The sequence below is a fragment of the Saccoglossus kowalevskii genome, chromosome 12 (genome assembly GCF_978046115.1).
Source record: "Saccoglossus kowalevskii chromosome 12, keSacKowa6.1, whole genome shotgun sequence".
Lineage (NCBI taxonomy): Eukaryota > Metazoa > Hemichordata > Enteropneusta > Harrimaniidae > Saccoglossus > Saccoglossus kowalevskii.
In genome coordinates this window covers 29279226-29292629 of record NC_140652.1, presented here as the reverse complement: position 1 = coordinate 29292629, position 13404 = coordinate 29279226, and the positions used below count along the sequence as shown (strand labels likewise).

Genomic DNA, 13404 nt, shown 5'->3' with positions numbered 1-13404 from the left:
ATATACGGAAATAGCAAGCGTGTGTGTGTGCGTTTGCGTGAGTAAAACAGGCAGGGGAGATTCCTTGTCACATGTTCTATTTGTTTCCAAAGCGCGTGGTCGGCGCCTTTGATTGCGTTCATTTTGTTGTTTTATTCTCGGGATGTATCACTGGCAGCGTTTGTTTTGTCATGTCTCACAACTGAAAGTCCAAGCTGACTTTGTTTTGGATTCGTTCGTTAGTCTGATTTGTGAAAAAAATTATTTGCATTAGGGGTTTATGTGAAAAAGATCTGCATCAATGCATGATTTTTCATGAGTAGTTTGGCCATACTGCACTTAAGAAACGATGTATGACATGTTTGTTCAGTCCAGACATACCATATATTCAAACAGGCAATCTGTCAACATACAACTGAGATCAGGTTTCCAACTAGGATTTATTGAGTTGAAGAAGTATTAGTAGTTAAATGGTTACCATTTGAACATATTGAATTAGACCACAAAACAAATGCACGTGTGTATGTATTCAAAATGAAATTGTAATGTTGGCAGGAGGAGCTTGTCCATGATAAAAGTGTGGACAAACCCGCATTAGTAAAATTATAATACCAAGGTTTATATATTAATAAATATTTAAAAAAACTAATATATTATTATTTTGTTTATTGATATTCATTACAATAGAAAAGAGGATATCATCATCTACTTTGTAAAAATATGAACCACGTGTATCATATTTATGGCATAATTCGTTACTGTTACTGCAAATTATACAAATATTTTCTGCCATAATAGTTGAAAATAAAACGCATTTGAATAAATTAGGTAACAAAATGACCATACAACTTCAACGGAACTTCAGTGGTTATTTTAATATCAATTTCAACCCCAAATAATTAAAAAAATGTGATTAAATTCCATAAGTTGAAAGAGTGCACATTACTATAATGACATAAAAATGTCATTTCTATCCCCAAAATGAACCCCATATCATTTATGTTTGTTGTATATTGTGTTTGAATTATACTCACAATTTTGAAAAATATATGAGACTTATTTGATAAGATAAGGTTTACTTATTTGCATATTAATTTCATGAGAAATTATTACTGCCTTTATATTCGATATTGTAGCATATTTGTGTAGAAATGTATTCCGCAGTATGTCCACTATTATGATTAGTATGATACAAAAATATGCAGAACATGATTAATTGCAAATACATAAGCGTTACTCATTCGGTTATTATTTTTTATTGCAGATGTGTTTATTGAAAGACCTACTAATGTGTCGACTGCAGTCGGATCATACTTCAGTTTAAGATGCAGTGGGAGCAATTCAGCTCGCATATCATGGATGAAAGACAATAAATCGTATAAACAATCTAAATCATATGCAGATGGTAGATGGTTTCAATCAAGAAAGAAACATATCCTAGTAGTTAATGCGGAGTTTGAAGACAGCGGGATGTATACATGTAGATTATTACATAAAAGAACAAAGATTGGTGAAGTAAATGCATGGGTTGATGTACGGGAGAAGCCACGCCTTACTGAAGGTGAGTAATCAAACATCGTAAGACCAGTAGCGAGAGTTGAAAACAGAAGTGATATTTTGTTTGTAGTACAAGCGTTCACAAATTAAATAATTTTCTATGGAGCAATAACATCACTTAATCTGAACAAAGTATTATAGTATAAATATAAAGTATAAATAGTATCCAGTTTTCTCAGGTACACTTCAAAATTTAAAAAAAAATACAATTCTTATTGTTTTGACCCTGCTGTGGGAGAAATTTTGGCCTGAAAAAGCTGCTCACGGGGGGCACTCTTTGATAAAAGAATGAAAATGGTAAAAGTGTTGAATAAATAAATGAATGAACGGATGATCGCTGGTTACAGTTTGGCTCAAAAGACGTTACGAACATGCATACTTGGGATAACAACATTCATGACCGTGTAACGTTGTAAATAATAAACTCGTAGAGTGATTTTTATATGATATAAACCTTTTGCGATTAGTCATTAAACAGTACCAACAGTTATTACAACACCCTGTGGTATCACAACTCAGTGCTAAACAAACAAATACATTAAGTAATAAAATTATTATCAAACAAAACAAAAAATAAAAATCGTGCTAATGGGGGCTACACACACAATAACGGTATATCAGTGATATAGCAGAGCAGTAGGCTAAATTCGGTCGTAGGAACTCGGGTCGATAACAAAATATGCCACTCGGTGTTACATGTAAAGTTTATAAATAAATAAACGCTGCTCGGACTAATAAATATGATATATAGAAGATAATAATTTGTAATCATAGTATTAAACAACTATTAAAAATAGCTAGACGTTTCGAGCAATGGCTCTTTATCCATAGCATAGTGTCGCATACGACTTGTTTACCACTTCCGTGTGACTAAGAATGTTCTAGAACCGTACTGTGTCTTGGTGGAATTTTTAGAAACTGGTTGAATAGGTAACGGAACATTCTAGAAATTTGTAGTAAGTTCCAGACTCATTATGTATGCTGATGTAATGGTCTATTTATAGACAGTGTGGGTATATAGGGGAGTTGTTCAGCGCTGAGTTCAGATCGGAGATCTCGTTGAGTTGTATTGGAGTTCGTGTATCTGGTTATTGGAGTAGTGGAGTTTTACCGAGTTATTGTACTTGATGTTTGCAGAGTATAATAGTACCAGTACCAGTTGAAACCTCATCTGTTGGCTCCGTGTTCGTATTTTATCATCGCCGCCAAGGACGTCTTTTTGTTACTGATGCCATTTTGGTATTTGAACCATCACACCTGTACTATACCAATTACGGTAATATTACGTTGCCTGTGACATCTGGGGGCTCGTCCGGGAGCAGTGAAGACATAGAAGACAACATGGCCGGCGGGATAATAGATATGACGAAACAAGAGTTGATGGAGTGGGCGGATGAACTGGGAATGACTGGAGAAGACAAAAGGGAATTTATTTTGGAGCAACTGAGTTCTCAGCGAGCTGAGAGACAAGCGGCGAGGGAAGAGAGAAAGGCAAAAATGGAAATAGAAGCAGAGGTGAGGAAAATGGAGATTGAAGAAAGAAAGGAAAAGTTACGGCTGGAAGCGGAAAGGGAGATTGAGGAAAGAAAGGAACAGTTACGGCTGGAAGCGGAAGCAGGCGAAAGAGAGAAATTGCGAATGGAAGCAGGACAGCGAGAAAAGGAAAGGGAAGCAGAGGTAAGGAAAATGGAGATTGAGGAAAGAAAGGAAAAGTTACGACTGGAAGCGGAAGCAGAACAGCGAGAAAAGGAAAGAGAATTTGAGTTAAGGAAATTAGAGCCGCAAGCAGCTATGCCGGGGTTCCAACAGGCTGATTTTGGCGGTCAACGAAATGTGGTCAGTGATGTACAGCCACCAAAGTTGCCTGCATTTGTTGATGGTAAGGACGAACTTGATAGTTATTTATTGCGGTTTGAGAGGTTTGCAACGAATGCGAGTTGGCATAGAGATGGATGGGCCATAAAATTGAGTGCGCTGTTGACTGGTAGAGCACTGGAAGTATATTCCAGGATGTCCGACACTGATGCGGTTGACTATGATCGTGTGAAGGTGGCGCTGTTGACAAGATACGATTTCACAGAAGATGGGTACAGGAAGCGATTCCGTGAAATTAAACCTGAAAGTTCCGAGAGTTCTGACCAGTTAATTGTGCGGCTTAAGGATTATTTTGCTAAATGGGTTGAGTTGTCAGGCACTGCAGCAACATATGATGGTGTTACCGACTTGATGGTGAAGGAGCAGTTTATTGGTGTTTGTACAAAAGATCTTGCAGTTCATCTTAAAGAAAGAGCACCCAAAGATTTAAATGAGTTGGCGGTAATAGCAAAGCAGTACCTAGTGGCACATGATCGACAGTTATCCACGAAGAACAAGGTGAGGTGTAATGATAATGACACTGCCATTGGTAATACTGATGTGGGACAGGGCAGTGGTATCCTGTGTTTTGTATGTCAGGGTGTTGGTCATCGAGCAGCACAATGTCCATCCCGCGTTACTGATGTCGACCATGGATAAAGTCAAGTTTGCAAATGGCCGAATGATGAGATGGGCGATGACTCTGCAAGGATATAATCATCGTGTTGAGGATATTCCTGGACTGAGGAACTTTTGAACAGTATAGTAGAATGTTATTCGTTTATGACTGTATTTCATATTTTATTATATTCTACTGTATGTGATTTTCGAATTTATGTACTCAGTTCGATTTGATATATTGTATTGTTGTTTTATTTGAAATTGTTATCGTATTCGTATTATTGACGTCGTTGCTAGTTATGTAATATTATATGTTATAATATTCTTGAGAGGGGAGGCATGTCGCATACGATTTGTTTACCACTTCCGTGTGACTGAGAATGTTCTAGAACCGTACTGTGTCTGGGTGGAATTTTTAGAAACTGGTTGAATAGGTAACGGAACATTCTAGAAATTTGATGTAAGTTCCAGACTCATTATGTATGCTGATGTAATGGTCTATTTATAGACAGTGTGGGTATATAGGGGAGTTGTTCAGCGCTGAGTTCAGATCGGAGATCTCGTTGAGTTGTATTGGAGTTCGTGTATCTGGTTATTGGAGTAGTGGAGTTTTACCGAGTTATTGTACTTGATGTTTGCAGAGTATAATAATACCAGTACCAGTTGAAACCTCATCTGTTGGCTCCGTGTTCGTATTTTATCATCGCCGCCAGGGACGTCTTTTTGTTACTGTTGCCATTTTGGTATGTGAACCATCACATCTGTACTATACCAATTACGGTAAAATTACGTTGCGTGTGACACATAGAAACAAATGTGTAAACGTACATGTAGAACATAGGAACGTAAGAACGCGCAAAAACTATAATTAAAATAAAATCATTAAAAGATTCCACAATAGAACATATATAACGCGCCTTAGGTAGTAAGCTCAACAAATGATTTGAACTGTATGTTAATTGCATGGGGTTCTTTAGTTCCAAGGCGGAATATAGTTTCCTCCTTGACACACGCCTGAGCTGATTCCCGTTGCCATTGACAACACATACACCAGAAATAGACATATCTGTAATGTTATGGCCACTAGAATTAAAATGAAGTGAAACCGGATAAAAACGATTTTTCTGTTTTGTTTGTCGTAGATGCTCAGCAAACCGATCAGCCAATCGACGAACTGTAGAAGCAATATAAAGTTTCCTGCATTTAATACATGAAATGCAATATACAACATTCATGGTTATACAACTGAAAGCATATTTGACCTCAATATCTTCCTTGGGACCAAATATTCTGCGATCGATTTGCTATTTTGTATGCTTACCCCAAAACCAGCTATGTAGGTCACATGACCTGGCCGCCATCTTAAGTAGAACACAAACCGCAAGTGCTCAATTGCACCACTTTCTTAAAAAATGGCTTATTCATGTGATTAGAAATTTGCTTTGCAGCACTTATGGCCATAGCTCCACAAAGTTACTGAGGCAGATTTTTGAAAAATGGCTTCCTTTGGCAGCCATCTTGGATTTATTAAAAAGTGAAATTATGCCGTACCTCATAAACAATTTGCCAGATTGAAACCAAAGTTGGCATACAACATCCGTTCAATAAGATTATCATGTGTTCATAAAAATATTGCCCCGGATTCAAGTGGTTTTGGCGGCCATCTTGAATTTATCACAAAAATGAAAACAAACAATTATCTTCTTAAAAACTAGCCGCTTGTTTGACATGCAATTTAGCATATAGTATCTCTGTTGATAGCTCTACAAAGTTTCTGAAGCAGATTTTTAAAAAATGGTTTCCTTTGGCAGCCATCTTAGTTTATAAACTCTTTCTAGTGATACTTTCAAAACCTATTAGGTCAACAATGACTGCTACAAAAACAACTTTTACTGAAAGTCATTTGCAGTTTTTTAAATTCTGAAAATAGATACATGGTAGTTAGCCATTAGTCCAATATTGAGCAGCAAATCGTGAGTGATTTTTGAAAAAGCAACAACATATTAGATTAGAGAATGAAAACATGTTGTTTAAAGCAATATAAGAGATGTTTTTGTAGTTGCTGGACCATGCAAAGTGTTATATGCATGTCAATTTGGTCATGTTTGTCATCTGCAGTGAGTTCATGAGCCTTAAGCTATAGGGCTCAAAACCCGTCATTGCTGCTTTGCAGCTATATTTATTCTTGTAATTAATCAAATGGAAATCTTTTTTAAAAGTCTATATTTTGTACATTCTATATATCCATAAATCGTATTATTGTGCCAGGTTAAGTTTATTTTTCCACGTAGAATATATGTCCAATGTTTTTACTATTTATGTATAAATAACGTACATTTCAAGTCAATAATTTGTACAGTTTATGTATATATACATTATACTTTATTCTGACATAAATTCAAGATATATTTTTGGTACAATGATGATTTTTTTTACAAACAATAAAGAATTCCAGGAGAGTCGCATTCAGAGAAGGGTCTAGACGCGATATAAAACGAACAGGAAAATATATCATATCACTCGACATTTTGGGGGGCATGGAAAGCGAGCGCAACCTCGCAGAACAAGGTGCAAAATGTAAATGGATTTCCAATAAAATATAGGAGCAATGAAGGATTTGTGTAAAAATTCAAGTCAAGAATTTTGGAAAGAGTTAAGTTAAAATGAGTGTAAAGGAATACTTAATCTTTTGAGGAATATAATAAATTTGACCTTGTACAGACACATTTGATAAATTTCTTTTGAATCCGTTCGATTTTATTAACAAGTAATATCTGTGAAGGAGACCACACCTGAGAAAAATACTCAAGGTTGCTCGTCACTAACGTTTTTTATAAAGTTGTAATAAGATAGACATTAAAAATGATTTGCATATTTGTTTTATAAACTAAAAGTGTTGATATGATCGCTCAAACGAAGTTATAATAAAACACCTATAACTAAAATAACGGACGTTATATATGTGTTTAATTAAATAATTCTTAGTGCTAAATGATATGACATTACATTTTTTGAAGTTTCTTTTAAGTTGACATCTAGAGCACCAATCAACTACACAATCAAAATCTTCCTAAAGCTTAATATAATCAGATGGACTTTTATACATGTGTGAAGCTTCGTATCATCAGCAATCATTTGAATTCCTAACGCAACTTGGAAGGTCATTAACATACATTGTGAACAAAAAAGGCCCCAACCCTTCACACAAATATGATTGAAAGCACACTCAAGAATTACCACAAATCTCATAAAATGTTAATCTGTGTAAAAGCATGCTGTGGTTAACCAACCCGAACGACTTGGAAAAATCCAAGTAAATAAAATCAAATTGACTGATTTGCTAATAAATTTGGAACACGAAACGAAGTTCGTAACAGTTACCTCTTGTAAAACCATGCTGAGCCACACACATGATTTGTTTTCACAAGTACAAAATGGATGTTATGAATAATATGTTCAAAAACATTGCTAAATAATGGGTCGGTAACTACATAGTTACACATCACCCGATTTAAAAACTGGTACAACGTTTTATTTTTCAAAAACAGAATGAAAAATACCCCATTGCATAGATTTGTTAAGAATTAACGTCAATATGATTGTCAAATCTTCCACACATTTCCGTAATATAATTCCTGGTACGCCATCCGGATCAATTAAGTAGATTTAACCTTACAATATTATTAAAATAGCAATCATAGCATTGTTATACCATTGTGGATATCGTGAATATGTGTCAAATTATAGCGTTGTGTATAGCAAACAATCTAGACTGCTTCACAAAAACAAAATCATTCACAAACCACGCGAATAATTACTAATTAGTAATTACTACAGTTGTATTCACATGCAGACTGTAATTACGTATACTACAGTTATATTCACATGAAGATTGCAATTACTACACATGCAGAGTGTTATCACTAGTTGTCTTCACATGCAGACTTATTACTAGTTGTATTCACATGCAGACTGTAATTACTATACATTTGTTTTCACATCCAGACTGTAATTACTACAGTTATATCTACATCCAGACTGTAATTACAAGTTTTATTCACATGCAGACTGCAATTACTACAGTTGTATTCACATGCAGACTGTTATTACTAGTTGTATTCACATGCAGACTGTAATTACTACAGTTGTATTCACATGGTGACTGCAATAACTACAGTTGTATTCACATGCAAACTGATTAATACAGTTGTATTCACATGCAGACTGTTATCACTAGTTGTGTTCACATGCAGACTGTTATTACTACAGTTGTATTCACATGCAAACTGTAATTACTACAGTTGTATTCACATGCGGACTGCAATTACTACACATGCCGACTGTTATCACTAGTTGTGTTCACATGCAGACTTATTACTAGTTGTATTCACATGCAGACTGTAATTACTACAGTTGTATTCACATGCAGACTATAATTACTACAATTTTATACATATGCAGACTGCAATTACTACACATGCAGACTGTTATAACTGGTTGTGTTCGCATGCAGACTTATTACTAGTTGTATTCGCATGCAGACTGTAATTACTACAGTTGTATTCACATGCAGACTGTAATTACTACAGTTGTATTTAAATGCAGACTGTAATTACTACAGTTGTATTCACATGCAAACTATTTAATACAGTTGTATTCACATGCAGACTGTTATCACTATTTGTGTTCACATGCAGACTTATTACTAGTTGTATTCACATGCAGACTGTAATTACTACATTTGTATTCACATCCAGACTGTAATTACAACAGTTGTATTCACATCCAGACTGCAATTACTACTGTTATATTCACACGCAGACTGTAATTACTACAGTTGTATTTAAATGCAGACTGTAATTACTACAGTTGTATTCACATGCAAACTAATTAATACAGTTGTATTCACATGCAGACTGTTATCACTAGTTGTGTTCATATGCAGACTTATTACTAATTGTATTCACATGCAGACTGTAATTACTGTAGTTGTATTCACGTGCAGACTGTAATTACTACAGTTGTATTCACATGCAGACTGCAATTACTACACATGCAGACTGGTATCACTAGTTGTGTTCACATGCAGACTTATTACTAGTTGTATTCACATGCAGACTGTAATTAATACAGTTGTATTCACATGCAGACTGTTATCACTTGTTGTGTTCACATGCAGACTTATTACTAATTGTATTCACATGCAGACTGTAATTACTACAGTTGTATTCACATGCAGACTGTAATTACTACAGTTGTATTCATATGCAGACTGCAATTACTATACATGCATACTGTTATCACTAGTCGTGTTCACATGCAGACTTATTACTAGTTGTATTCACATGCAGACTGTAATTACTACAGTTGTATTCACATGCAGTCTGTAATTACGTATACTACAGTTGTCTTCACACGCAGAGTGCAATTACTACACATGCAGAGTGTTATCACTATTTGTGTTCACATGCAGACTTATTACTAGTTGTATTCACATGCAGACTGTAATTACTACATTTGTATTCACATCCAGACTGTAATTACAACAGTTGTATTCACATCCAGACTGCAATTACTACTGTTATATTCACACGCAGACTGTAATTACTACAGTTGTATTCACATGCAAACTAATTAATACAGTTGTATTCACATGCAGACTGTTATCACTAGTTGTGTTCACATGCAGACTTATTGCTAGTTGTATTCACATGCAGACTGTAATTACTACAGTTGTATTCACATGCAGACTGTAATTACTACAGTTGTAATCACATGCAGACTGTAATTACTACAGTTGTTTTAACATACAGACTGTAATTACTACAGTTGTATTCACATGCAAACTAATTAATACAGTTGTATTCACATGCAGACTGTTATCACTAGTTGTGTTCACATGCAGACTTATTACTAGTTGTATTCACATGCAGACTGTAATTACTACAGTTGTATTCATATGCAGACTGTAATTACTACACATGCAGACTGTTATCACTAGTTGTGTTCACATGCAGACTTATTGCTAGTTGTATTCACATGCAGACTGTAATTACTACAGTTGTATTCACATACAGACTGTAATTACTACAGTTGTAATCACATGCAGACTGTAATTACTACAGTTGTATTAACATACAGACTGTAATTACTACAGTTGTATTCACATGCAAACTAATTAATACAGTTGTATTCACATGCAGACTGTTATCACTAGTTGTGTTCACATGCAGACTTATTACTAGTTGTATTCACATGCAGACTGTAATTACTACAGTTGTATTCACGTGCAGACTGTATTTAATACAGTTGTATTCACATGAAGACTGTAATTACGTATACTACAGTCGTATTCACATGCAGACTGCAATTACTACACATGCAGACTGTTATCACTAGTTGTGTTCACATGCAGAATTATTACTAGTTGTATTCACATGCAGACTGTAATTACTACAGTTGTATTCACATGCAGACTGTAATTACGACAGTTGTCTTCACATGCAGAGTGCAATTACTACACATGCAGACTGTTATCACTATTTGTGTTCACATGCAGACTTATTACTAGTTGTATTCACATGCAGACTGTAATTACTACATTTGTATTCACATCCAGACTGTAATTACAACAGTTGTATTCACATCCAGACTGCAATTACTACTGTTATATTCACACGCAGACTGTAATTACTACAGTTGTATTTAAATGCAGACTGTAATTACTACAGTTGTATTCACATGCAAACTAATTAATACAGTTGTATTCACATGCAGACTGTTATCACTAGTTGTGTTCATATGCAGACTTATTACTAATTGTATTCACATGCAGACTGTAATTACTGTAGTTGTATTCACGTGCAGACTGTAATTACTACAGTTGTATTCACATGCAGACTGCAATTACTACACATGCAGACTGGTATCACTAGTTGTGTTCACATGCAGACTTATTACTAGTTGTATTCACATGCAGACTGTAATTAATACAGTTGTATTCACATGCAGACTGTTATCACTTGTTGTGTTCACATGCAGACTTATTACTAATTGTATTCACATGCAGACTGTAATTACTACAGTTGTATTCACATGCAGACTGTAATTACTACAGTTGTATTCATATGCAGACTGCAATTACTATACATGCATACTGTTATCACTAGTCGTGTTCACATGCAGACTTATTACTAGTTGTATTCACATGCAGACTGTAATTACTACAGTTGTATTCACATGCAGTCTGTAATTACGTATACTACAGTTGTCTTCACACGCAGAGTGCAATTACTACACATGCAGAGTGTTATCACTATTTGTGTTCACATGCAGACTTAATACTAGTTGTATTCACATGCAGACTGTAATTACTACATTTGTATTCACATCCAGACTGTAATTACAACAGTTGTATTCACATCCAGACTGCAATTACTACTGTTATATTCACACGCAGACTGTAATTACTACAGTTGTATTTAAATGCAGACTGTAATTACTACAGTTGTATTCACATGCAAACTATTTAATACAGTTGTATTCACATGCAGACTGTTATCACTAGTTGTGTTCACATGCAGACTTATTGCTAGTTGTATTCACATGCAGACTGTAATTACTACAGTTGTATTCACATGCAGACTGTAATTACTACAGTTGTAATCACATGCAGACTGTAATTACTACAGTTGTTTTAACATACAGACTGTAATTACTACAGTTGTATTCACATGCAAACTAATTAATACAGTTGTATTCACATGCAGACTGTTATCACTAGTTGTGTTCACATGCAGACTTATTACTAGTTGTATTCACATGCAGACTGTAATTACTACAGTTGTATTCACGTGCAGACTGTATTTACTACAGTTGTATTCACATGTAGACTGCAATTACTACAGTTGTATTTACATGCAGACTATAATTACTACAGTTGTATGCACATGCAAAGTAATTAATACAGTTGTATTCACATGAAGACTGTAATTACGTATACTACAGCCGTATTCACATGCAGACTGCAATTACTACACATGCAGACTCTTATCACTAGTTGTGTTCACATGCAGAATTATTACTAGTTGTATTCACATGCAGACTGTAATTACTACAGTTGTATTCACATGCAGACTGTAATTACGACAGTTGTCTTCACATGCAGAGTGCAATTACTACACATGCAGACTGTTATCACTAGTTGTGTTCATATGCAGACTTATTACTAATTGTATTCACATGCAGACTGTAATTACTGCAGTTGTATTCACGTGCAGACTGTAATTACTACAGTTGTATTCACATGCAGACTGCAATTACTACACATGCAGACTGGTATCACTAGTTGTGTTCACATGCAGACTTATTACTAGTTGTATTCACATGCAGACTGTAATTAATACAGTTGTATTCACATGCCGACTGTTATCACTTGTTGTGTTTACATGCAGACTTATTACTAATTGTATTCACATGCAGACTGTAATTACTACAGTTGTATTCACATGCAGACTGTAATTACTACAGTTGTATTCATATGCAGACTGCAATTACTATACATGCATACTGTTATCACTAGTCGTGTTCACATGCAGACTTATTACTAGTTGTATTCACATGCAGACTGTAATTACTGCAGTTGTATTCACATGCAGTCTGTAATTACGTATACTACAGTTGTATTCACATGACGACTGCAATTACTACACATGCAGACTGTTATCACTAGTTGTCTTCACATGCAGACGTATTACTAGTTGTTTTCACATCCAGACTGTTATAACTACAGTTATATTCATACCCAGACTGTAATTACAAGTTTTATTCACATGCAGACTGCAATTACTACAGTTGTATTCACATGCAGACTGTTATTACTAGTTGTATTCACATGCAGACTGTAATTACTACAGTTGTATTCACATGGTGACTGCAATTACTACAGTTGTATTCACATGCAAACCGATTAATACAGTTGTATTCACATGCAGACTGTTATCACTAGTTGTGTTCACATGCAGACTGTTATTACTACAGTTGTATTCACATGCAAACTGTAATTACTACAGTTGTATTCACATGCGGACTGCAATTACTACACATGCAGACTGTTATCACTAGTTGTGTTCACATACAGACTTATTACTAGTTGTATTCACATGCAGACTGTAATTACTACAGTTGTATTCACATCCAGACTGTAATTACAACAGTTGTATTCACATCCAGACTGCAATTACTACTGTTGTATTCACATGCAGACTGTAATTACTACAGTTGTATTTAAATGCAGACTGTAATTACTACAGTTGTATTCACATGCAAACTAATTAATACAGTTGTATTCACATGCAGACTGTTATCACTAGTTGTGTTCACATGCAGACTTAT

The 13404-nt window shown here is 35.1% G+C and overlaps 1 protein-coding gene across 1 annotated transcript in view; it reads left to right on the top strand.

Annotated features, from left to right (window-relative positions):
• Nucleotides 1-13404, top strand: part of LOC102805312 (chymotrypsin-like protease CTRL-1) — a 131787-nt gene that overhangs the window by 20689 nt on the left and 97694 nt on the right. Inside the window, exon 2 of the mRNA XM_085506021.1 lies at nt 1244-1540. Coding sequence (XP_085362147.1) covers nt 1244-1540 — 297 coding nt within the window. The remainder of the gene's footprint in view (nt 1-1243; nt 1541-13404) is intronic.